Source organism: Chroicocephalus ridibundus, chromosome 16 (genome assembly GCF_963924245.1).
Source record: "Chroicocephalus ridibundus chromosome 16, bChrRid1.1, whole genome shotgun sequence".
Lineage (NCBI taxonomy): Eukaryota > Metazoa > Chordata > Aves > Charadriiformes > Laridae > Chroicocephalus > Chroicocephalus ridibundus.
In genome coordinates this window covers 10,983,485-11,008,632 of record NC_086299.1, presented here as the reverse complement: position 1 = coordinate 11,008,632, position 25,148 = coordinate 10,983,485, and the positions used below count along the sequence as shown (strand labels likewise).

The following is a 25,148-nucleotide window of genomic DNA, read 5'->3' as shown; positions in this document are numbered from 1 at the left end:
ATCCTGCTTTTGTCCGCCTGACAATTAAAACGGCTAATTTCCAACTCCGACGGATCCGCTGGGGTTATAAATCATTCCGGAAAGGCACTTTTCACTGTGAAAAATGAACTCTGCCCCAATCAAGCACGAGAGGCTTAGATCAGAGATTTGCATCTGTTTGCTTTCCTGTGTAAATATATGTACTCTGGCTCCACGTCCACCCACCAAAGGAGACGCCAGGAAGGAGGTGCTGCCCCTGCTTGCTTGATGCTGGGCTATTGAACTCCCTGTGCTAGGAGCTGCTAGGGATAAATGGGACAGGGAAGGCAGGGGGGCGAAATGACACTGAGGTCAGAGAAAATCCAGTGACATTTCTGTTCTGACGCCACAAGCCCTGGAAAGCTTCACCCGAGAGCATTGCTGGTTGGGCAGCGGGGGCTTGAGTCTGCGTGCATGCAGAAGGGCCAGCTTCTGCCCGTGTCCACCCCATCCAGGGAGGCAGGTTGGACCACGCTGCCTCCTGCACAGCACCTACGGCTGGGGCAATGCCACCAGGAAAGGGCAGGAGGGCAGAGAAGGATCTCTCCTACAGCTTCGCTCCCAGGAGAGAGAAACGTGTCCAAGCAAAGACATTTTCCTAAATGAAGCAGGTTTAGCACAACGTGGACCCCGGGGCGTCCCTCTGCCTCCAGGCTTTGGGGTGGTGATATCCTGGGGCAGAGTCTGCTGTACAGGACTGCAGGAGGCAAATACAGGGAAGAGATGTTTGGCCCTTCTGAACCAAACCTCCCACTCGCCGCTCCCTGCAGTGATGGGGCTGGGACCCAGCCGTCCAGGTGGCCCATGCCAGTGCCCCCTCCCACGGTAGCACGTGCCTTGCCCCAAGCACACTTTGCACCCACTTTTTAGCATGGAAGGAGAAGACACTTTCTGAATTACCAGATCTATCTCAGGATGACTTTCAAATCAATGGTCGCAGACAGGAGGAGTTTCTGATAGAAGCATTTATCCTGCCTATCCTTCCCACTCTGCGTAGCTGGGAACCCACTGGGGCCGGCACAGGTCCCAGCAGCACCTGTATCCATTCCAGTCCGGCGTCGGACGCCCTAACCTTGTGTCAAGTCTCCCTAAGATAAATGCTCCACTTGACGTTTCCACGAAAGTCAAACAAAGGCCCCGCACTCTTATTTGTGCTGCTCCCCTGAACACGTCCCATAAAGAAACCGAGAGCAAACAAACCTGTGCAGAGGGCTCTCACGGGGAGCCCCGAGCGCCGTGCTCTGTACACACACATCCCCGTGCCTGCTGCGCGGCTGCTGCTGGTCACCCCGCTTCCTTATCACAGTTTGTACAGTCGACAGCTTGAAGTCTGCCCAGCGGCACAGAGGACCCCGGGGAAGTCTCTCTGCGCCCCGGGATGGCAGGGCTCTGCAGCAGCCCCGGGGAGGGGCGATGGATGGACGCAATAACCCTGTTTCATAAAAGCTCGGTGTTTTACTTTGTGCTTTCCTCACTTTCAAACGCTCCGCCAAAGGGAAGCGAGCGGTGGGGCATGTTGGAGAGGCCAAGTTGTGCTTTGCTGGAGCACACCAGCAGAGATCTCAACCAGAGCCACCAACCAGAGCTGCTGGGGGCACTGGGCTGGGATGTCTGGGACATGCGCTCCATGGTAAGGAAAGATGGAGCCAGGGCAGCCCCTGCCCTGATGCCAGTCCCCGTCGCAAAGCCAGTCCCCATCCCAAAGCCATGCCCTGTGCACCAGGATCTGTCACAGCCAGGCTCACAGGAGCTCCCAAGGAGCTTGCCGGTGGTACCAGCGACACATTTTGGAAGCATGAAGCCAGCCCAGCAAAGGCTTGAGCAGCCCCTGGCCTCCACAGAGGCTGTCCAAGTTTTTGCAAGCAGGCTTCTGTCCTCAGCCCTTCCCCAAAGAGGCAGGAGACCCTTGCAGCCACCCCTCCCTTGCAGGCACCACCAGGAAGAAGCAGGGACTCACCCATGCAGGAATCCCGCTGCTCTTCATAGCCAGCACTGCACACGCACTTCCCGATGGGCACCAACCATTCTCCCTCGGCACTGCAGTACATTTTGGGGGTGTCCCTCTCCTCCGAGTGGCCCACGCACTCTCCCCGCACTTCCACCAGGGAGGACGAGTCCGCCCCAGTCACAGCCTCGGAGAAGGATGCCAAGTTCCTCACCATTGCCGGGCACTTCTTGTAGTACACCCGCACCGAAACGATGGCGATGCAAGCGCCTATGTCCTGGAAGGCCAAGTAGAAACCCCTCTTGCTCAGCGGCCCTACGCCCCGTACCTCTGTGTTCAGCTTCAGGCGCCTCACCCCCAGGTCCACGTTGGTGAAGCTCTCATCAGCTGCGATGGTGTCGATCTTCATAAACTGGCTCTCCCGCGTGCTCGTGCCCAGGTCCCGGTCGGACTCCAGGTAGTAGAGGTTGAAAGTCTCTTTGCAGGTGCCCAGCACGCCCGGCATGCTGTTACAGTCCCGCAGTGTGAATTTAATCTCTGCATAGACCCGCCGCGCGCCGTCCCTTTGAACCCAGTTGGTCCGTAGCCAGTTGTTCTGGTTGGGGGTCATGACATTACAGACCTGGTAGGTGTGGATGGGGCTGAAAAACTCATCCATTTCATTGATTGAATCCCACTGTGGGACAGAGAGAGAACAGGTCATTCCAGATGTCCCCAAACACCGGGTGAGCACAGGGCAGGCAGGAGTCTGTGCCATCACCCACCCTGGGATGAATTCCCTCTGCTCCTGCAGCTGCGTCTGGATGAGAGATCACTGCTGCCCCAGGCCAAAGGAAAATGAGGATGAACAGACTTAACCCGGCACTAATATGGGCAGTAACTGTCACAGCCCACCCTGATGCAGAGCTGGGTGAAGTGCCCCCGTGTTCGCAGGCGGGAATGCTTGCACAAGTCGGATCTGACAGCAGAAACTGATGGCAGTGTGTGTTTGGGAGGGCTCCAAATGCTCCAGACCGTGTCTGCAAGTCCCTTCTCTTGGTGCTCAACCTGCCATTCGCGGCCGCAGCGGGAAGGCACCTGCACAGTGCTCCCCTGGGTCTCTTCTGGCTCATGCAATCTCCATGCACAAGCCGAAGAGGCTGCTTTCCAGCTGGACAATGAGCTTCAGAGTGCATACCACGGGGTGAAGGGGAAGCATGCAGTGAACAGAGAACTTCCAGCAAGAAACAGGGGTCCGCGAGGGCTCAGAGCCCCCTTCTTCCCAGGCAAGGTGAGGTCAGTGTGATTCCTCGGTGTGAGCCCACTGTGCTCAGCCCAGCTGAGAGGCTGGGCTGGGGGCTGGCTCTGGGAACCCCGCCTGGGTAAGCCCCTCTTACAGGTTGACAGGTCTGGGGTTAAAATTCAGTGGCAGCAGGGTGAGCCTGGGGAGGAGATATTGGGCAAAAGCAGGTTGCAGCAAGCAGGATTGCAATGGAGGGGTGGTCTGGGTGAGTTCAGAGGAACAGGGACATTTGGATCATCCAAGGGATGGATGTTAAGTAGTTTTGACTGATTGGAAGTGAGAAGTAGTGAGATTTCGGATACAAGTGAGCTCCATAGCTGAGGGACAAGTTGACCTTAGTTGGTGGGGGCTACAGGACGCTTCTTGGGGGCTCACTCTTGCCTCACACATCTCCCTCTCCAGACCCACCTCACCAGGACACATGAACCTTTCCTTCTCTGGGGGCTTCCCACCACCTCTTCATCTCACATTCCTGTCCAAACCAGGCACCCCGATCACATCTCCCATGCACGGGTCTGGGACCCCTGAATTCTTCGTATGGGAGAAGGAGGAGGAGGAAGAGGAGCAGAGGAGGACTTAAAACCTTCTGACTTCTCCCTGGACTTAGCAACAGGCTTTGAAGATGCCTGAGTCCCACCACCATGCCCTTGTCCAGCTGTGAGGGGCAGCCCCAGATGCAGCCATGCAGAAGCTGGGGAAGGTACTGGCACCCCTGCACCACTTGCTGCTCTGCCTACCAAAGCACCCCCCGCCTGCACCTTCCTCGGGTTGCCAAAAATGGTGTTTTCTTATGCAAGTGGTGACCCAGGGTTCATTGCGGACCCAAAACCAACAGCAGCCCAGAGAGAAGGAGCCTGATGCTCAGCTCAGAGGGGATGAGCCTGAAGACATCACCCCCGTGACTGTGGGAGCTGGCAAGGATGCAGATCTGCCGGGACAGGCACCCAACAGCCTCACTATGTGGCTGCCAGCACTGCAGGGACAGGACGTGGCTAGGGGATGGCATCACATCTCCAGAGTGTAAGAGATATTGGAAAGATATTATCAGTGACAGGACAGCCGGCTCCCTTCTCCCCTCTCAGATGGGAAAGTCCTTCCTCATTTAACCTCCTTGACCTGCAGCTCCTGGGGAGGAGGTTTTGCTGTGCCTTCTGCTAGTGCTAGGGTGATCAGAGCAGTCATTTCAATGATGTACATCTTCAAAACTCCCCCAGCATCTTGCATTTAGGTGAAAACTCTGCTTCTCACTCCTAAAGAGCTTAAAGCAACCTGGAGAAGGCATCAGCTCCGGGTGCAAACTTCAACGAAAGCTCATTCAGAGGGGAATTAGCAAAGGGTGTGAAAGTCAAGCCACTGCCAGGAGAGAAAATATTTCTGGTTCCTTTAAAAAAAAAATAAAAAAGTCTTCTGAATTCCAGAAATGCCCAGGTTTGTCCTAGGATCCCTGAAGACCTGCTCTTCACCCCAGCACTCTGGTAGATGGCATGGAAAGGTGCCAGGTTACCTGTGTGCTTTGATGGAGGGGTGAGCGGCAGCACCCCTCTTATTTTGCCTCAACTTCCCCAACCACAGAGAGGAGCCCGTAGGAAGCGCTGTGACAGCCAGGATACACTCCTGCCGCTCGGCCGAGGGGTGCAGGGGTGCCCCGAAGTGTGCGCACAGCTCCCTGCACACCCCTGCACCGGGGTGGGAGCCAGCCAGCTCCCCACTCCTGCGCCAACCTGCGCACGCGCCGCGGTGCTGCGGAGGGTGTGGAAGCCGTTGTCGAAATTAATCGAGCACAAATTAACACAACAGCTGTTCCCTGTCTTTTCCCTGCTGAGTTCCCTGGGGGGGGAGGGAGGCAGAGCCGTGCGCAGGAGGAGACACGCGGGGCAGGGGCAGGGCTGCGGGTGGTGGGCAGGGATGCTCCTGTGCCTGTGGGGCTCGGGGCTCTGCAGGGCTGTCTGGCAGGGGAAACATGAGGTTATTGTGTGCACCAAAATGCCTCGGCCTCCAGCTAGTATGCTTTCTTTGGGTCTCCAGGCATTCCCTTCACTCCCAAATCTGGCAGAGGAGACAGTGCTCACGGTGTCCCCACACCCCTGTGGCACTGCCAGAGCTGGCAGTGTCCTCACCGCTGGCAGAGAGCTAAATGCCCATCTCCGAACACTGGCAATGGTCACCGTCAGCCACAGGGGAGAACTTGGAGGGCTTGCATTTGCAGCGTCACACTTTCAGACTCGGTGCTTTTTTTTGCGCAGCGGCTGGACTGTCAGGTCGTACGCAGTGCCCTGGGATCCCAGTCTGAGACTAGCCCAAAACACCACACCCGCACCACTCGCCTACAGGGCAAGTGCTCCGCCATCACTGGAAATGCAGGGAGGGAAGGCAGGCCACATGGCTCAGATGCCACAGGTGCATCTTCCCAGCGTGTCACAAGGCAACACGGGTCCCACGAGCTCTGCCAGATCCCAGGACCTACCGGGCAGTTGGGATGGAGGGACCTGCTTCAGGAATCCCCATGACCCGAAGGGTTTTTCTGTTTCGCTTTAATTGCAGGCTTTTACGGCCAGGGAGAGGAGTCTCCGACGCTGGGTACCATCAGTTCAAGAGCGCAGGCAGGGCGCACGCACCCCGCCTCCCAGCATCGCCCGCTCTCGGCTGACGGCTCGAAGTGGCTTTTATTAAACGAAGCTCAGCCCAGCCCCCGTCACTGTGATAAGATCCCCCAGCGAGACGGAAATGAGGACATCATAATTAACGTGGTGAGCACACACTGTGGGGGGGGGAACATGATTACATCTGTATTCAGGGGCTTGCCTAATAGTTTAAATTAAAGTCAACACCAGTTATAAAAAAATTTGCCAGATTACGAGAGGCGAAAGATGCGAATGCCAGATATCTGGGCAGCTGAACGAGGTCTTAGAAGTCTCCCAGGGCCTGTGCGGCGCAGCAGAGTGGGGAGGAGGAGGAGGAGCAGAGGGGGTGAACACGCAAGGAGAGACCACGTCCTCCTGCAGCAGCAGCTCAGCCTCCCACCACCCTTGCCATGGCCGTGGAGGGAGCCAAGGGATGGGGTCACGCCAGCCCTGGAACAGCTTCCAGGAGGGATGCCAGGTCCGCCCGGTACAGCAAAGCTTTTGCTGCCACTGGGACATCCAGCACTTTCCTTCCTCCCGAGAGCAAGCACTAAGCACCTCCCGAGGAGCTGCCAGGTCCCTCACACCACTGTCACTGGGTGAGGTGGGGGGGGAAGAGAAGGACGTTATTGCAGCTATAAATCATTAGATGGGAGGCGTTAATGGAGATAATCCCCATGAAATCAGTCACTGCTGTGGCTAAGGAGGGATTTGTCAGGCAGTTAACTACCATGAGCTTCACTGCAGGTGATTAACTCCTGGTAGTGACCAGCATCTGGGGAATTAGCAATAACCCAGCATTTACTGAACAAGCACTGGGAGATGAGCTTTTATCTCAATTACTAGTCTAAATCTTTATTTTCCAATGCTCCATTCCTACTCATCTTTTTTTTTTTTTTCAAAGAAAATGAGTTTCAACGCAGCTTGCCCTGTAAGTTGCTGGTATTTCTGTATCCAGGCAGAGGATCGGATTGGAAGAGAAACCCAAGGAATGGCACAAGAGACAGAGGGCAGAAGACATGGCCTGGGCAGGTGGGAGAGCCCCAATACCTGTTGGTGCTCCGAGGAGAAAGACGTGACCCTGAAGGGGGTTGAAACGGCAAACCCGCAGCACGGCTCGGACCGGCGAGAGGTTTTTTGCAGACTAGGGTTGGGGCAAAGAGAGACCCAGCCCTGTAACAGCGCTGGTGTGTCAGACAGGCTTCACCCAAGCCATGAGCTGGCTGTTGGCCGCAGGACCAGAGCCAGGCAAAACAAGTCCCCTCCTGCGTGGGCTTTGCTCCGCAAACAGTTCAGTCCCGAGATGTTTATGGCAGGACTGCACACCGGCATGAAACCCCCACCTCTGACGGGCAAACACTGCTGGGAGACCGCCCTACGGGCAGAAATGTGTTGTCTGTGCTCTCAGCCGGTGGTTTAAGCAAATCTGGTGCCTTTCTGCCAGTTTTCTCTCTGAGCTGCTGCAGAATGAGGGGAGAGCACTCTTGGCTAATCGTGCCCAGGGCCCCCAGGGTATGTCCCTTCCCCAGGAGTGGAAGGGCAGAGATGGGGAGGCGCAAACCACCTCTGAAGATCTTTCCTGGTGTTCCCACCAGCAAAGGCAACGTGGAACATGCCAGGTATTGGGGCGGCTGCCTGGGTGGCAGACGCCCACCAGCTCTCTGGGCTGACCCCAGCCCCGGGTGGGGGATGCCGTGGGGCCGGACGGCGGAGGCGCTGGTGGGGGGCAGGGAGGGAGGGCATGGGCAGCATGGGGGGGGCCTTTCTCCGGCACTCAAGGTGCTCCCATTATAATTAGCTTTTGCGAGGCATCATTCAAGCTCCTCAGATACCCTGTGTCTGAACAAAATCATTTCCTGTTTGACTTTGTAAATCAAAGTAGACGATACAATAATTATTAATAATATGTTGACTTATCTCATCAGCGTTTTAATTAGTCAGTAGAAAAGCAATTTGCAAAGGGGCCGATCAGGCCCCCTCTGATCCAATAGGTCATGTGCCAGGCAAGGAGAGGGGAGAGAAGGGCACTGGGGCACTGGGGCGTTGTGCTGGGGAGAGCTGGGAAACCGGAGGCACAGAAGGGGAACGGGCAGCCTCTTTGACGGCACTGATAAGAGTTTAATTTTCAATGCAAAGGGAATTGTTCTGGAGATGGAGTGAGCTGCAAAGCTCCTGGGAGCCCTTTGATGTTATAATTGAGAGGAGCCGCAGCCTGCGGGACAGGGATGCTCCTGGTGACCCTTCCGCTTCCTGCACGTGTCTCCGGGGTGGAGGTGAGGGGGGGACGCAATTAAACCCCTGAGCGGCAATTACAGGCAATTACCCCTCAGTTAATTGTCTGGCAAGAGGAAATGTCAAAACAGGCCATGCATGCCTCTCTGACGGATTGACACTCCCCAGGGACAATGGCGCTGCTGACCCCCTCTGTGCCCCTTGCTCCTGGCCTCCTGCGCCTCTGCTCTTGCTGGCCACAGCAAACCCAGAGAGTCAAAAAACTGTCCTGTGAGGCAAGTTCACCTTGCCCACAGCTGTGATGAAAACGTCGGGACTTTGCAAGTGGTACCCTTCCAGATTTGCACTGCTGATGGTTTGGACTGTTTCCCTGGCTGCGCGGGCAGCTCTTAGGTTTCCCAGTCCATAAGAGGAGACCTCTGAGGCTGCCGCCTTTCCTCTGGCACCCCCAGGAGCCCCCGAGAGGTGGGACAGGACCTGCAGGTGCTGGAAAAGCAAGCTGTAGGGCACTAAGGACTGAGCTAGTGGGCACAAGTCCCTTTCTTAGGCTCCTCAGGCTGGGGACTGGGGCTCTGTGCCATGCAAAGACCCAGCCACAGCTACTCACCTCCCCACTGTCACACCTGTGGTGGCCCTGGGCTCACACAGGGCTTCAAAGTGTGACTTCAGCTGGGGAGCCAGGGTCAGCAACGCCATTCCTGGGCAGGAGGATGCTGTGACAGATGTGTCTGTCCGTGGATGGAGCAGAGACACCGCAGGGAAATCCTGCATCCTCCGGCTCAGGCAGGACAGCCAGCAGGCAGCAAGGGAGGACAGCACAGAGGGTGTGCTGCCACCTTTTTTCCAGCAGGATTATCTGAATCAAGGAAATGGCAGCAAAAATAAGGGACCCCAAATGAAATCTGGCTTAACAGTACACCAGCAACTGGGCTCTACCCAGCCCGGGGCTACCGGAGTTGCAGTGTGCCGCAGTGGGCAGGGACAGTCCCAAGGACACCAGCAGTACTCCTGAGAGGGCGACCAGCAAACGCAGTCCCTTTCCCAGAGCAGAGATCACACAAGGCTTGGAGCCATGTGGACCCGAGCTACGAAGCCTGTGAGTCACCCAGCCTCTCTCCTACCTGGATCTGAACCCTGCAGCCAAATCATTGGCACTTGGAGTAAGTGTCTCACAGCAGCTCCTCTGAGACACCAGCACCCCATCACACCTCCAGTTCACTACCCAAAGGCAGCTGAAGAACTAGTGGGAGGGTAAAGGGATGAGATGCTTTTTCAGGATGAAGCAATGCAATGGCCCACGGAGGAAGAACCACGGTCCAGAAAACTGTTCAGAGGCGTCATCGAAACATCCAGCTGGAAAAAGATATGCAAAGCTCTTTGTGCGACGAAGTCATGTTAGAACCCAGGCACCCTCCTTGAAGGTGTCCAAGCCAGTTTGCACCCAGCTGCACGGTTGTCCTCTTGGTAACAAGGCCATGAGTTGGGCAAAAGCACAGGGTAAGCAAAGAGTGGTGTTACCCCATGACTTACCTAAGACTTGTAGGAGGACACAGCATCATAAGATGTCCAAGAGGTGGCTTTGGCGTTAGGCATTATAGAAGTATTTTTATTTTTTTGTCATCCAGTATTAACTATTCTTAATAAACACCACCAATAAAGTGGAGACTTCAGACATATATTTGGATTCAGGAGCTGCTGGGTTCTTGGTGAAGGGCTGCTGGGCATCTGCTGCAGTGCAAGAGAGCAGCAGAGCAGGGACTGCCCTGCAAGCCAGCTCCAGCACTCTGTGGCCACCTAAGGCACTACACCTGACAGCCCTAATGGGTCAGGGCCCAGGATTCTTCCCCTGGATTTGCAGATGTACTATACAGCGCCTTAGCTGGTCATGGAACCCCCTGATGTGGTGAGAAAGAGGCACCTGTAGGCTCAGTCCCTTGTCTGCTGTGGGAGTGCAAGGTCCTGCCCAGCCATGCCCATGTGTCCCCAGAACAGCCAGCTCAGGTGGATTCACCTTCATCCAAGCCATCTAGGTGATGTGATGGATCCCATCTGTGTGTCTGACAGCCAGGCAATGGGCCTGGGGATGTGATCACACAGGTGTCGGGAGAGCTGGACTCATGGTGGAGAATCCAGAAGAAGGAGGGTTATCCAGAGGAAGGGCAGCGTATGAGCAGTGCAGGGTCTGACTATGGGGAGGAATTGCTTAGGATGCGGTGAGGAGCAGAGCAGTGGAAGTGGACAAAGGAAAACAGCCGTCACTCCCAGAAACATCCCAGAAACATCCTCCCTTCCGGGGGAGCAGAGGAAGCCCTGGTCCCTGACCCCCTGAACATGCATCGGGCCCCTCCAGGATGCCAGGACTTGGCAGCAGGGCCGGGATGAGGTGGCAGCAGCAGGGTGACAGGACAGGGATCCACATAACTAAGGGCAGCCTGCGCACGACCACAAAGAGGAGGACATCTCCCTCACCCAGGCAATGGCAGAAGAGGGTCCGGTGGCTGGAAACGGAAGCCAGGCAAAACCACGCAGCAACGGGCTTTTACCAGCCGCCTGTTAACAACATCGCTACGGGACCTGGAGGATCTACCACCGCTGGCAATTTTGTTGTCAAGAATGTTTTTTTTCCAAAAGCTGGGCTTTTCTGAGATGCAGGTGAATTGACAGGTCTGAAGGCCTCTATTTATGCAGGACATCACATCACATTAGCTCTGCAGCCCCCTCTGACCTTGTACCCCTGAATCTATTACATTCCAGGATAGTCATCATTGCAACAGCTAACTGCTAAAATTAGAGCTGAGTTAATGATTTAATATATTTACATATATGATAATGTCTGATATAAATCTGATCATTGTTATTATTACAAATTCACAGTTCTGATCACTCCCGCTCAAACAGCGCGGGGACCAAAAGTCTCAAGCAACAGATCAATGAAAACGATTAGCGGCCTGGGAAGACTTCTGTACGAGGCAGAATTGAAAAGATTAGGACCGTTTAGTTCAGAGAGGGGATGAAAAAGAGTGGACATGAAAAATCAACACAGCAGCAAAAGCCAGGTGGGCACCCCGATTTTGCACATCTCCTGCGTGTAGCAAGTCCCACTGTGCCCCGCAGTTGGTCCTGTGTGTATTTATGGGATTGTTTCTGTTCGCTGAACGAATGAGCAAAATCTTCACAGCCAGGTCACCGCCGCTATCGGAAACTGACAATTTCCAGAAAGCTGCTGCAGCAGGAAAAACTGGCCTTGGAAATGCAAGTGAAGGGAGCGTGCCAAGAGGATCCAGCCAGCAGAGATGTCAAACTCGCATGGGGGTCACCACCCCTACATCCCTCCCACACGCACCGCAGGGCTGTGCGTTTACAACCCCATCCCTCGTAAGAGACCATCCGCAGGGATTCCCCCTTGCCCCCCTTGCCCAGTTCCCACAGAAACTCCTCTGATCACAGGAGGTTGAGAGCTTTCCAGCCATTTTGGGATGTTCCTCCAGATGGTCCCCTGGTGGAACAAGGAACAAAATGCTTCTCAGCCCACGGGTGACACAGTTCTTGAGTTCCCTCAAAGCTCAGGACCTGGTGACAACCTGGTCCCTACCAGGGGAAAGGAGCAGTTAAATGGCATTTCCAAACCAGCCGCATCCCACTGCTAGTCTTTCAGGCTGTCATTTTCCAAACAGAGAGGGTCTCTTTGCCCCATCAGCACTGATCAAGGCACAAGCCTGGGCCTGAGATGTCCACCCACCCTGCCCATGGGGACCTGTGGTGACCCGTGCCACTGGGGTCCCCCATGTACCAACAGTTCATACTTACCCCGTGCGAGGGATAAGTCATCCAGCCCCAGTCCCCCAGGATTGTCGATGTGTCTAGCAAGTTCACTGAAAAACACAGGAGCAAAACGCTGCATTAGAAAGCTTGCTCCCCCTCCCCGAGGGGTGGGGAACCGAACCGCCAACAGCAATCCCTCCTCTCACCCCACTTACTTGACTGTCCCCTGTGCCCATCGATCCATGGGGCTGCTGCCAGGGACCTGCCTGCCTGCGGCTGAGGCAGATATGGAGTGAGGGGATGGCAGCAAACGATGCTCCCCAGAGCTGTGGGGTCAGGGTAGAGTTGAGGTGGGGCTGTATCAGTACCAGCCATAGGAATAGGAACAACGTCTCCTTTTGGAGGCAAGGGGGCTGCAAACAGCAGGCTGGAGGGGATGCAGAGCAGATCAGAGGGGACGTAAAGCAAGGGGGAGCTGGGGAAACAAACTGCAAGCATCACCTTGTCCACCAGTCCCACCCTGGGCCAACACTGAGGCAACCAGAGCATCATTCCTTGCTTGGACACTTCTCTTCCGGAGGCTCTTCTGAGCCTTTTACGCTCACATCCCTCCCAGCATCATTGGTTTGAAGCCTGCACTCCAGCAGCCGCTCTAATTACGCACCACGGTGCCTGACTCCAGCACAAAGTGACACCCCCATGGTCCTGGCTGACACCCCACTGGAGAGGCCAGAGCATGGGGGACAGGCTACATGAGGAGGCCCATCAAAGCCAACCATTCAAAAGCCCTGCCACCACTGGAAGCCCAGCTTAACGAGGAGACGCGGGCAAATCTGCAAGGAGAGGGGAACGGCTTCTGTGGGGGGAGAGGGGAGGATGCCTTTGAACGTGCTCAGGAGCTTCCCGTGGAAACCTGTGCAGTGTCAGCAGGGAGGAGAAAGCAGGATGCCACGGCATTGCTGCATGCACAGGGTGAGCTGCCCCTGAGTGTCATCTGCTGCCCAGGAGCCCCACCGCCAGCGCCCGCAGCATCAGGCGGAGGAAAGCCTTGCGTCTGCCTGATAACCCCCAACTTGCTCAGCACCTGGGGAAGAAGCTCAAGCCCCAGCTCCAGAGCGCAGATCCACAGGGATGAAGGCTCAGGAGAGGGTGCCAGCAAGGTGCCCTGACCCTTGGGAGTGAGCGCAGTGGGCTCCGACACCAGCGCGCCCATGCCTCGTCACCTCTCGTCAGCACCGGGCTCCCCCAGGGACTTCCAGTGTCCCCAGCGCTCCCCAGCACTCCGTCCTGCAGACACCCTGTAAGCTCAAGCCCACACGGGATGCTGCGTCTGCGCTGTCTGCTTTTCCTCACTCCCGAGCAGCGCGTTAAACTGGACCTCGAGGCAACCTGGGGCCAACGTCCCTGCTGCGGCTCCAGGTCTCGGCTGGCCCCCGGGCTCTGGAGGGATGGTGGGCACGGCACGGACGGGGCACATGGGGACAGCGGCTCCAGCCCTGGCAGAGGCTGGGCTCGGCGTGATGCTGGTCCCCACAGCCACAGGAGCGGGTGCCACTTTCATTTACCGTTACCAGGCAGGGAAGGAGAGCGGGGGGAGAGAGGAGCAGAGACGTGAGCTGGCTGTGAAACGCCCCGACGTCATGCTCCTGACAGAGCAGATTAGGAGCTTTTGAGGCATTTATTAATGTTAGCAGAACAATTTGAAAGAATTTCCAGGGTTTCTTGTGTGACTCCATTGGCCCAACAGCAGGCCAAGCCCCTCCACTCCCTGCACGATGCTGCTCCCACTGCTAAAGAGGCCCCTTGCCCTCAGCACGGAGTAATTACCTTGGAGATCTCAAATCCATTTTTATTTGTTATTGTTAATCTGAAGATTTTCTGCCTATTTTCCCCGGGTAATTCACCCAGCAGGAGCCTGGGCTCGGGAGTTTCCCTGCTCACAGTGCAGGAGCGCGGTCCCAGTGACCCTCAGCGGGCAGGCTGCGGGGAGGGGACCACTTTCGCAGACCCTCTCTCCCCCCCGCCGCGGTCTCTGCACCTTCTTTCCCACGCCGAGATGCTCAGTGATGGATGCGGCTGCCTCTCGCTGCTCCCCAGGCAGCACGAGAAGCTGCACAGACTGGGGTCCAGCTGGAGCACCACGCTGTGGGGAACCACGCTGAGATAGGAGCAGGCACGGTGGGACGCACTCCAGGCTTGCCTGCACAGCGGTGTGTGGGACCTGCAACCAGCTTGCTACGCCCCATCCCATCGTATGGACCATATGGTTGTCACCCAACCGCATGTAGACAAAGGAGCAGTCTCCTTGCGGGTGCTTTGGTGTACAAATAAGTAGACAAGTTTGCATTCCCTGCAACATGCCCGTGGAGCAGGTTGCTTGTGCGTCTTTGTAGGAAGAGGGCTAAGTTATTTCTTTTATTCCTTAGCCAAGCACATAGGAGTCCGACGCATTAAGCCCACTGCAGTGGGCATTGCACAAATATAAAGGCATTGCGTGTCCAAGACCTCTTGCGTTAATTCATGGTACAGCACACGTCTGTGGAGATGAGTATCCACCTAGAAGCACAATGTCATGCTGTGCTCAGATATGGGGAGACCAATACTCTCCTGAAACCGAACCGTCCATGTCAGGGAAAGGCTACGGACCAACACCGAAGGGAAATTGCCGTATTGCATGCGACAGCTTCCCCGTCCAACCCCTTGCAGGTGATCTCACGGCTGCGTAACTCCTCCCGGGGCGATGCTCAGAAAGAGCCTGCCCTTGATGCCAGAGGGTGGGCAAGACCGCAACAAAGAACCCCTTTCAGCTGAAACGTTTCTCATAAAACGTGCCGGTTTGGGAGACCTCTCTCCTACAGCTGGGCAATTCTGTTTGATGTTATGGACTGTCTGCACGTATCAGTCTCAAACTGCGAGCTCCATTTTGTTTTCCTGAGCACCATTTTGTATTTCCCCTATTCTGTGCCTTGGCCTTGGCTCGGCGTATTGAGCCAAAACACCAGGAGGTGTCAGGGGAAATACTTGCACTGGTGGAAAAGCTGTCAAGCCTGATTGCCCGTTCAAATGGAAGCACCTAGGAGCAAGCAGGTCGCTTCCCCAGCGCCAGCTGGGCTCTTGAGACGGAGTCTCGCACAAGGCGGACCCGCTTGCTCCTTTATAAAGTTGCATCACGTAATCTTGCGTGAGTAGTGCACATTGCAATCTCATAGATGCAGATTATGCAGGCGTCAAAGACTAAGTGTATGTATGTGTATATGTTTAATTTATTTATATCTACGTCTTTATTTTTATGTCTATATATCTGTATCTATATCCGTATCCATAACCGTATCCGTACCCATATCTACCAAATTCTAAGCACCGCTCAGGATGAGTGAGGAAGACGAGGCAGGGATGCTAATCCAGAGGATGTGCATTTTGCCTGGGTCCATATGTCTCTTGCCATATATCTCTATCTCTATCTCTATCTCTATCTCTATCTCTATCTCTATCTACTAGATCTACTATATCTATATCTATATCTATATCCATATCTATATTTACTATATCTACTATATCTATATCTATATCTACATTGATATCGATATCGATATCTATATCGATATCTATATCTATAAAGAGTGAGCGGTCAGAAACCCTTCCCAAAACTTGAGCTGGTGGCTGCGTCTCCTGCAGAGGTGTATAACATCCCTACAAACGGAGGTGACGGCACCATGGGGTCCCACATCCAGGCATCCTGGGCTCAGGAATGGTGCTGTGGGAGCCACGGCTGCCCAGCCCAGGGGAGGCTGTGGACTCCCCCAGCCCACCCTGGGGTGTGAGGTGGGGGATGCCCTGAGCCCCATCGTCTAGAAGAGCAGTGGGGGACAAAAGAGGGGTCTGAGCTCCCTCACTAATTGTTAACCCACTGCAGTCCTCACTCTAATTACTCCGCCATCTCCCTCCCAGGCAGGGGCTTTGTAGCTGAGGCGTGGGGAGGAAGGGTCAGTGGGAGCAGCCCTGTTCCCTTGGGCTCCAGCTCCTCTCCATCACAACTTCAAAGGCCTCCCAAGATTCACAGCAAGGCTCCCCCCTGTCCAACAACGCCTTTTGCATCGATAATTAAACTCTTATCAGCACGCTTAGGAGCTCCTGCTCCCTGCTACCCAAAGACCGGCAGGCTCAGTCCCCGCAGCCCCACACGGGTCTGCACACCCTGTGCTGGCCCCACAGCCCCAGCCCCACTCGGTGGGGGCACGACATGGAGAGGGTTATCCGCAGCCGGAAAAGAGAGTTGAGTACGGGAAAGGGGCAGGGAGAGGCTCCCTGAGAGGAGGGAACAAGGGCCAGCGGCATTCATTTCCTATAAGCCCAGGCAGGACTTTGAAGGGGCAGGTGGGGCCGGGGTGGGTCAGCTATTTGTGTCCCACCATTTAATCCAGGGGCGTGCTGAATAGCCAGCCGCAACCTTTCCAACTCGGGAAGCAAAGCCGAGCAAGAAAGCTGTATCCTACTGGCCTCGGAGCATCACGAGGGGATGGGACGGGATGCTTTGCTTTCAGCTTCCCCCCTCTCTGGGGCAGTATTTATCTTTAAAAAGAAAGAAAAATAGTCATTTATTGACCAACACACAGGGCCAACCGTTGCGGCTTCGAGGTAAAAGCAGCAAGCCTGGAGGGCGGGTCAGCTCTCCCCTGTCAGGAGCTGTGCGCAGGGGATGCGCCCCACGGATGCGGGTTGGGGCCGCGGCAGTGGGGTGACGCACACCAGCGCTCTGCCGCGCCGCCGCCGTATCCAGGCAGGCTGTGCCCAGCAGCTGCTGGTCCTGGGGGCTGCGCGTACGAAGGGCACAGCGGGGATGGTGCTCGCGTTGGCGCCCGCCGGCCTCAGCCGCCCATAAAGGAAATATCGGAAAGTGTTGCGGGTAAATACAAAAGATGTCACAAAATCCAGCAGGAATGCGGGATTTCCACATTTCTGGAACTGCCAAAATCAGGCTGAAGAAAAAATATAAGAATTAAAAAGCAACATTTTTCAAACAACTGCCATGAAAAAGCAGCGCTGCTTTTCAGATATGCCCGAATTCCTGTTTCAGGATTTTTTCTCAGACCTCTGGATTGTTGCCGTGAACTTTCTGTATTTAATTTTATATCGCTTTGTAATGCATCAGGAGTGGTAATACCTGTAAGGACCGGCCCAGAGGGTCACCCCTTTTCAGTATACCAAGAGCAGGAAATACTTTGAAGTAGGAAGAAAGATTGTTTGTTCAATCAGTGCTAACAAAAAGCCGTAGTTCGGGTTTTAGAAATAAAATTATCAACCTGATCCTTCCAGGCCCTGCATGATATCATGTAAGATAATGTGCAAGCGCAAGAGCATAACCTGTGGTAAGACTGAGATGTCGTGAAATAATGTAAAAAATGAAGAAAACAAAACAAAACAGCCCGAACAAGGTATTTCCAAAGCTAAAAACCTTGAAATTACAGGGCAGAAAAAAAACACCACACATCAAAAGCTGAACAACAAAAAAATGTTCCCTCTCAGAAATATAGATGAGAAAATACAGATGTAAAAGTGCTCGTGTTTCCTACTTTGTTTGAGACTCCTGATGCTCATGTGCGGTGGGACAGCCAGGGCGAATTGGACGCGCCGGTTTGGTGACCCGAATTAAAGCACAAACTACCCGCCGCCGGGCAGGGTGCCGCAGCACCGGTGTGCATCTCCACACCGTGGCACCCGCAGGCTTCCGTGCCAATGGTGCATGGCCAGCTGGACATAAATAACCAACTGGACATGTTAAAAACACACGGGCTGCCCCAGGGCTCGAGGGCAGGGTGTGCGGGGCCAGACCCCAGGCTCAGGAAAAGGTCGAGCACACGTTTCCATGTCCCCAGTCCAGGAGCTTGTGTCGGTGGGGAAGGAGCTGTTTTGGGCTCAAGGGGTGTCTGGGCTCGTTGTAATTCAGGGCAGAAGCCAGAGGAGGAGGTGGGAAGGCTCTGGGGATGGTGTGAGGGAGGGAAAAGTCAGGGAGGCAAGAAATTCCATGGAAACATCCGATGCGAGCAGGACTGCGGCAAGGCAGGGGAGGGGGCAGGAGCTGGGGAGCACCGAGGACAGCTGGAGGGTCCCTGCAGCCCCCGAGGAGGGCTCTGCTGACCTGGTGTCCCCAGGCCTGGGTTTGGCCATCTAGGAGTCACGCCAGTCCTTTCCTTTGCAATGGCCCCAGCCTGAGGGACAGCGAGACGACACGGACCCATCCACTGGCAGAGAGGAGCTTGCACCGTGCACAGCCACCCCTTGGCATCTAAAGCCCTGCGTTCAACCCACACACCGTCAAAGGACAGATTCTTGCATCCCTGACCAGTGTCCCCAAACCCAGAAGCTCGAAGAACGGCACCCGGACCAGGACTTCCCTCTGACCACCAAGCTGCAGTCCCAGGCTCAGGCACGGGCTGAATATCTCATGCAATATTGTGGTATTCTTTAAAAATTATACCGGAGAGTTTTCTAACTACAAAATAAGCCTCTTCTCCTTGCAGTAAGAGAAACCTGCGTGGTACAGACTCGGGGATATGGGAGCCGTCTCCAGAGGAGCTTGTGCCGGTGGCTCCTTTGGTGTTCTCTGTGCTGGTCCTTACACCCGTCCTGACTCCCTCTTCTCTTTTCTCAGACACGTTGGGTTTAGCAAAACAGACAGGAATGTGTTTTCGGCATTAGCCGCTGAGGTTTCAGACTTCTGCTGCATTTTTTGGGAGTTGAAGCTCAGCCTAGGCAAGCCCCTAATGCCACCCCAGGTCCTTAATCCCAGAACATCTCAGGGCTTCCATATCCTATCTGAACACCACAAGCCTGCTCGGCCATCTCCCGCCTGCCTGGGATTTTGCAGGTTTCTTACCCAAGATCGGGACTCCCTGGTATCGCTCCCAGCCTCTTCCAATGCCAGCCACAACGGACTCGGCTGGAAACCAGAACCCATGAGTCCATCAGCAGGACAAACCCCACAGCACTCTGAGAAAGACACCCTGCCCTTCCCACTGACTCCGCATCCCAGCAGTCCTGGCAAAGGTTTGAATTTTATCCTCTCTGGAGGATTCACCAGGAAAACGTGGATTTTCATAAATGTGCTTGCTTATAATCACCTGGATTATCTGACGGGGCTTTGGATGGCAGTTTTTCAGGCTGTCGGATGATTTTTCCCTAATTTCTCTGAGAACGTCTTTTACTCTCACACCAGTTGGCCACCCTACACCATGCTTATCTGTTTGCACCCCAGTGACATTTTTAAAGCAAGTTAATTTCTTTTTAAAGGCAATTTCTTTGCCTTGTTAAAAATAGCCTCCTAAAACAGAACATTTTCACGGACAAAAATACCAGTACTAAAAACATTTGAAGGGATGGGCTGAGTATCCCAAGCGACCAGTAATGAAATATGGTGGGTCCTTAAAAATTGCATGGGAGGATTTGCTAACACAGAAGGTATCGCACCGAAGGAAGGATCCAGTGACTTGTGCGCGCCCTTGATGCTGGGATGGAGCTGGCTCCATCCACCTGCAGCCAGCACTGTTGTCACTCATGTATGTGGTTAAAGCATTTTAAATATGAGAAACCGGAGATGGAGAAGAAGACGCCACAGGCACAACCACGACACTAGGGCTGGAGGAAAAAAAAAATAGGAGCGAGGGGGACCTGCAGAGCCCAATCTGCCTGTGCCCAGGAGGGGTGCAAGGCACCCAATTGCACTCGGCGTACTTTCACGGCAGAAAAATACGGGCTTTTTAATCTAGCAAGAAAAGCCTAACAAGAACAAATGGCTGAAAGGTGAAGCCAGGCAAATTTGTGTTAGAGAAAAAAGGGGTCCAATTTTTTTAAGGCTGAGGCTGATGAGCCATTGGAACGAGTCATTAAAGGCAGGGATGGGTCTGCCTTTGCCGACGTCTTCAGATAAATGCTGAATACCTTTCTGGACGGTATCCTTGGGCCAAACACGGTTCATTAGTCTTTATTGGCGTGGCTGGACCTGATTCATAAAGGAGTTATATACTTCGTGTGGTTATTTATGACCCTAAGCGCTGCACATCTACACGGGTAGGACATGGGGGTTTTTTTGCTCCTTTTGGAAGCAAAATGGGACTGCACGATCCCGCTGCTCACTTTTGAACTACCAGGGCCGAAGGGGTTAATCGCTTCTCTGTGACAGAGGAATAATTTTGAGTGTTGGTCATGCAAGCACGCTGGGGCTAGGAGAATGAACTATCAAAAACCGTCAGGGGATGAATAGAGTTATCATATGAATGGATTTGCCCCCGGAGATAAAGGCAGCACCGAAGGCTGGCAGCTAGGCCAGCAGAGACGTACGAAACACGGGACCCGACCGAAACAAAGAGCAGAGGTGTCAGGACGCCTTGATGAAACTGGCGCTCCCCGGGGTCTTGCCCACCGGGACCCGCGTGCGCCGATCCCAGCGGGATGCGTGGGACGAGCCGCTCTCCCTCCCTCCCTGGCAGAGCGTCTTTTGGGGCTGGGATTCGTTGTTTTGGCTTGTTTTGTTTTGGTTTTTTTCTTTCTTTTGGGAAAAATATTTTTCTAAGTATTCCTCGGCAATCGAAAAAATAGGGAATTCCTTCGCCCCTGTAGTAATTCATGGGGTTTTCAGTTGTACTTAAATTTGGACTCATCAGATCTATTTCCACCGTCACCAAAATGGGTCCCCATTTATTTTCACTGTAAATAAACCCATCATGATTTCAGGAAACAAGGATTCAAGGAGAAGGAAAAAAAGCTCACGGAGTAGGTACATTTTGTGTGCAGTTGTGTTATTTTTCTGAAAATTTGGGGGTTTGATTTTTCAGAAGTTTTATAAGCTACTAATACAAGAAGGATGGAAATTAATATGAGACCAGAAACATATTCTCACGAGCCTACCCAAAATCGTGCAAGTATTTGCTTTATATCAGCGTTTTGGGAGCAATCAAAAAATTACACACTCCAAATTTTTTTTTTTTTTTCTGCAAAGGTAGCCCAAATCAGTTCCTTGTTTTAAACTAATATTTCTCCATCCCCCCTTCACCAAAACTCCGTGTACCTAAAGCCTCTTGTTTCCTGTTCTTACGGAGCAGCACACCATCCTCACAGCCTTTTTACAACCGAAAAAGCTATTTCCTCTCCCTTTCAGAGCTTTCCTTCTCCCACAGCCCCGACTTCGGCATCGCTGCGGAAGGGGTAGAAAAGTAGTGCTGAACAGACGCGCAGACGAGTTTTTACCTCTTTTTCTGTTTGAGCAGAGGGGCAATTAATGAGATTACAATCGAGAGATTAGCAGGGGGAGGTTGCCACAAACCCTTCCTCTGGCCCCCGTTTCGGCAGCGCAGCAAGCTGCTGGCTTTTCCCAAGGACCCCGCTGCTCTCCCGCGCCCCATCCCTCTCGCGGGGAGGAACAAAATGTCTCCATCACCAAGCCCGTCGTGCGGGGAAAAGGCGAGCATCCCTGTGTCGTCGGCCCTGCGTCCTCCCCGGTGTGCTTCCCGTACATCACCCTCTCCCCGTCACCGGCTGTTTCCCTCAGCCGTCCCTACGTGCCCTGAAATGCTGGGGGAGATGTCCCCCATCCCCATTCCCTGCCGCGCCATGTTCCCCACCAAGGTACCACCCAAGCTCACCCGCAGGCCACGGGGTCTGTGTTGTGACGGGCAGGAGGGTCGCCCACCTCGCGGATGGAGGGCAGAGCCGAGCACCACCTGGGAAGACGCAGACCACAGCGGCAGCATCCGAAGTGCCATTTTCTGGCAGAAAATACGACTTTGTCACCCCCCACCCAGGCCCCAAGTGTGGTAATTTCTGCTCATCTGATTTTCTTTCAATGCAACAAAAATAATTCATGTTTTATTATTTAACTTCTATTTGTGGTGTCATATAAAATATCTGTTTTAATATTTTTGCCTATGCAACTCGGTGTGTAATAGTGTAAATCATAGAATCATAGGGTTGGAAGGGAACTCTAGAGATCATCTAGTCCAACCCCCCTGCCAGAGGGGTTTTTTCCTATTTTTTTAGTCTATCACTATCACTAATATTTTAGTCTATCACACTATCTCCGTATTATTGAAAATAACTTTTCTGTCTCCCTGCTCTAAAGCAATTTAACAATTCCAGACAAAATTTTTTCGGTGCTCCAAACGAAAATTTTTCCCACCCTGCAAATTTTCACCCACCTAGAAAATATTTTGAGTTTTGGCTTTCAATGCATTTTGCAATGGCTGCCGCACTGAAATGTGGGGATTTCCCACAGAACGGCGATTCCCTTTTCCTCCCATTTCCAGGGCACCCACTGCACGCAAGACTGAAAGGAATAAAAATTATAAGCTCAAAACTTCCTGGAACAAATTTTTCAGGAAAGAGAAAGGCACTGGGAGCTCTTGGAAGGGGAAGAAAATCAGACTGAAGCTTGTATTCAGTTTAATACATGTCTTTATATACCGATTGCCTCCCGATACGCACACACAGAGTGCGGCGCACACCGGCCTTAAATTTGCTTTGCAGCTGGAATTGTCTACCCCGCAGCTCTCAAACGAGCACTGGGTTTGCTGGGGAGCGTGGCCGGAGATGCACGGCAAGAAGCAGAGCGTGGCTGCAGCAGCCGGCAGAGGTCACGGTCGGCGGCAGCGGGGCACCTTTGTGCACCATGGCTACACCCTCACACCGTGCCCGCACGTGCCACGCGCTGTGGAAACGGGGGTAGCAAAGCCCAGCACAACCGGAGCGCAGGAGACTCCAGGGCCGGGCTGTGTTTTGCAGGATCTCTCCACATCTCCAGTCCCATCCCCATGCCAGGGCGCTCAACGACCGGCGCCGCAACCGCCCCGGCAGGGATGCTGCCACCAGCCCGTCCCAGCAGCCCCGGATGCCGGGCGCCGGCAGGATCCTGCAACCACATCCCCAGCTCCACCGCCCACACTGCGGGGCCCGGCTGGCACCCAGCTGCCCCATGCCGCAGCAGTCCCCCAGCACCCACCGAGGTACGAGCATCCCTGGGGGCGGCGGACGGAGCACCGCCAGCTTTCTACGGGTTCCCACGCTTTGTCTGATGCCACCCAGCACCTTCTGCCCAGTCTAACCCAGACCTAGCCCGCTTGGTCTTCCCCAGAGTCCGGCTCATCTCCAGCCCCACGCAACCCCCTGGCAAAGGCTCTTATTGAAACTAACTTTCCTTTCCAAAAGATCTTGCGGGAAACTCAGGTCTTTCCCAGCCAGGGACAGGCAGACAGCAGTCCAGGGCCTGGCTGTCCATACGGAGTCCATAAAACCCACCCCAGCAGCCAGCAATCTCCTCTGCAGGGGAAAGCAGAGGGGTCCCAGCCTCGCCTGTCCGTGCCCAGGGTTAGCCGAGTTCAGGCTGGGCTTTGCGGGGCTGCAACGCCGAGAGCCCGGGGCAGCACGGGCAGCGCCATGCACTGCGCTCTGCCCGGGGCACGGGACACGGAGCAGCTGGTGCACTGTGGAGCGGACGGCGAGCAAGGGCTGGGGGTGTTGGGGTGCCGGGGTCCCACCCTGCACCCACTGAACCCACCCCCAGCAGCGAGAGCCCAATGCATCCCCCAGCAAGGGAAGGAAAGCTGGTGGGGAGAAGAGCAGGGGGAGTGCTGGGAAGTGGGCAGCTGGCAGAAACCAGGGCTAGGACCAGTAAATAGCTGGAAAAGGTAATACAGGTGAGGAAGACAGGCTGGGTGGGAGGGGAGGTGCGGGTGGGTGTTGGAAGATGGCAGTAGGCACAAGGACCTGGCCCAGCAGGGTGCTGCAAAGTGCACGAGGCATTGCAGTGCCAGCCCATGGGCCTTGGCATGCCGGAAGGATGGCAGGGATGCAGGGGCAGGAGAAGGGAGGGATGCCACTCGCCAGCGGGTAGGGACATCGGCACCGGGGCTCGCTGCAGACGGCTGTGCCGTGCTGGCCGCGGCTCTCAGGCATAGCAGAAGGGAGGAAGGATGCTGCCGCCGGTGCCAAGGACACGCTCGGGAGCGGGAACGGCAGATCTCCGGGTGATGAAGATCAGCAGACCTGGGAAGCAGCCGTGCCACCGCTGCCAGCGGGGACGGAGGCAGGCGAGCGGGTGGATGGCAGGCAGTGGGAGCAGCGCTGCCGAAGCCGAGGGGGGCCTGGGACGCCGGAGTAGGGTTGCACTGCCGACAAGGGCTGGGGATGAGTGCCGCCGGCAGCAGGGTAGAGTGGCCGGCTGGAGGGAGCAGGCCTGAGGTGGCTGACACCGAGATGCAGCCCTTCTCTCCACTTCAGAAGTTTCCAGCCCTTTCCCTCATGACAAGTTTCCCACCTGAGTGCCCCTCCAGCTCCCCGCATCCTCTGCACACCTTCCCATGCCCACCTACTCGCTCCATCGCAGCCCACACCGCCCGGCCGGAGAGCACAGCCCCGCACTGCCGCCAGCCCCGGGGATGGGGATCACCACGGCTGAGCCGGTGCCTGTGTCCCTGTCCCCTCTGCAGCCACCCTGCGTGCTGCAGCAGAGCCCTTGCAGGGAGGCCGGGCAGAGCTGGCAGGCATTGCTGCAGAAATCGAGTCCTCCTGCCCAGCTCCGAAGTTTAGCCTCTGGTGCAAAAGCTCCAGGATCAGCAAACTCAGGCAGGCAGGAACCTGGAGCTGCGCTCTGCCGGGAGCAGGGAGAAGCTAAGCCCAGCAGAGCAAGGAAGCCCAAGCGGACACATCCAAACAGCCACAGCGATCCTGCGTGTCCCCCCAACACTGCCCTGTCGCTCCAGGGCCACCCCGGTTCCTACCTTCGCTGGTGGTGGCGGAGAGGCAGGCAGCCAAAGCGATGACGATGGAGAGTGAGGATGTCAGATCCCCCTGTGCCCATGCCATGGTCCGGCGGGGCCACCAGGCGTGGGACGGGGCCACCTCGGTCGTCCCAGCACCTCTGCGAGCGAGCGCCCAGAGCTACGGCGCTCAGCGGCTAATGCAAAGGCACTTTGCGCACATTGCTCGCATCCACACAGGCGAGCGGCTCGGCAGGGAGGGAGCAGCCTGCCTGTCACCGCTCACAAGCCAATGGGGTGGGTGGGCTCTGCAGCGAGCCCCCCTTCCCGCGCCACACGCGCAAGCTGTACCCAGCCCGAGCATCCGGATGGCGGGATCCTGCTCCCCCCTGCCACCCGTCCTCCCTCCCTCGGGATGCTCCAGCAGCCCCCCTTGCTGCTCACGCGCCTCGTCCCTCTTCGCTGCTCTCGCCCGGCTGATGTGAGAGTCAAACTTGCAGCCTGAGCCGTGGTCCGGTGGGGGGGCTCCGTGCTCGGTCAGGGTC

At 55.2% G+C, this 25,148-nt stretch overlaps 1 protein-coding gene across 3 annotated transcripts in view; it reads right to left on the bottom strand.

The window, feature by feature from the left end:
* EPHA8 (EPH receptor A8) overlaps positions 1–24,913 on the bottom strand; it is a 52,983-nt gene extending 28,070 nt beyond the window's left edge. For 2 of the 3 annotated variants that reach the window (XM_063353846.1, XM_063353847.1), the window contains exons 1-3: positions 24,625–24,913; positions 11,906–11,970; positions 1,976–2,639 (exon numbers count right to left, since the gene is read on the bottom strand). In XM_063353846.1, coding sequence (XP_063209916.1) covers positions 1,976–2,639; positions 11,906–11,970; positions 24,625–24,709 — 814 coding nt within the window. In that variant the 5' untranslated portion in view covers positions 24,710–24,913. The remainder of the gene's footprint in view (positions 1–1,975; positions 2,640–11,905; positions 11,971–24,624) is intronic. The other variant, XM_063353848.1, reaches the window with a different exon arrangement.
* Between the last annotated feature and the right edge of the window lie 235 nt (positions 24,914–25,148).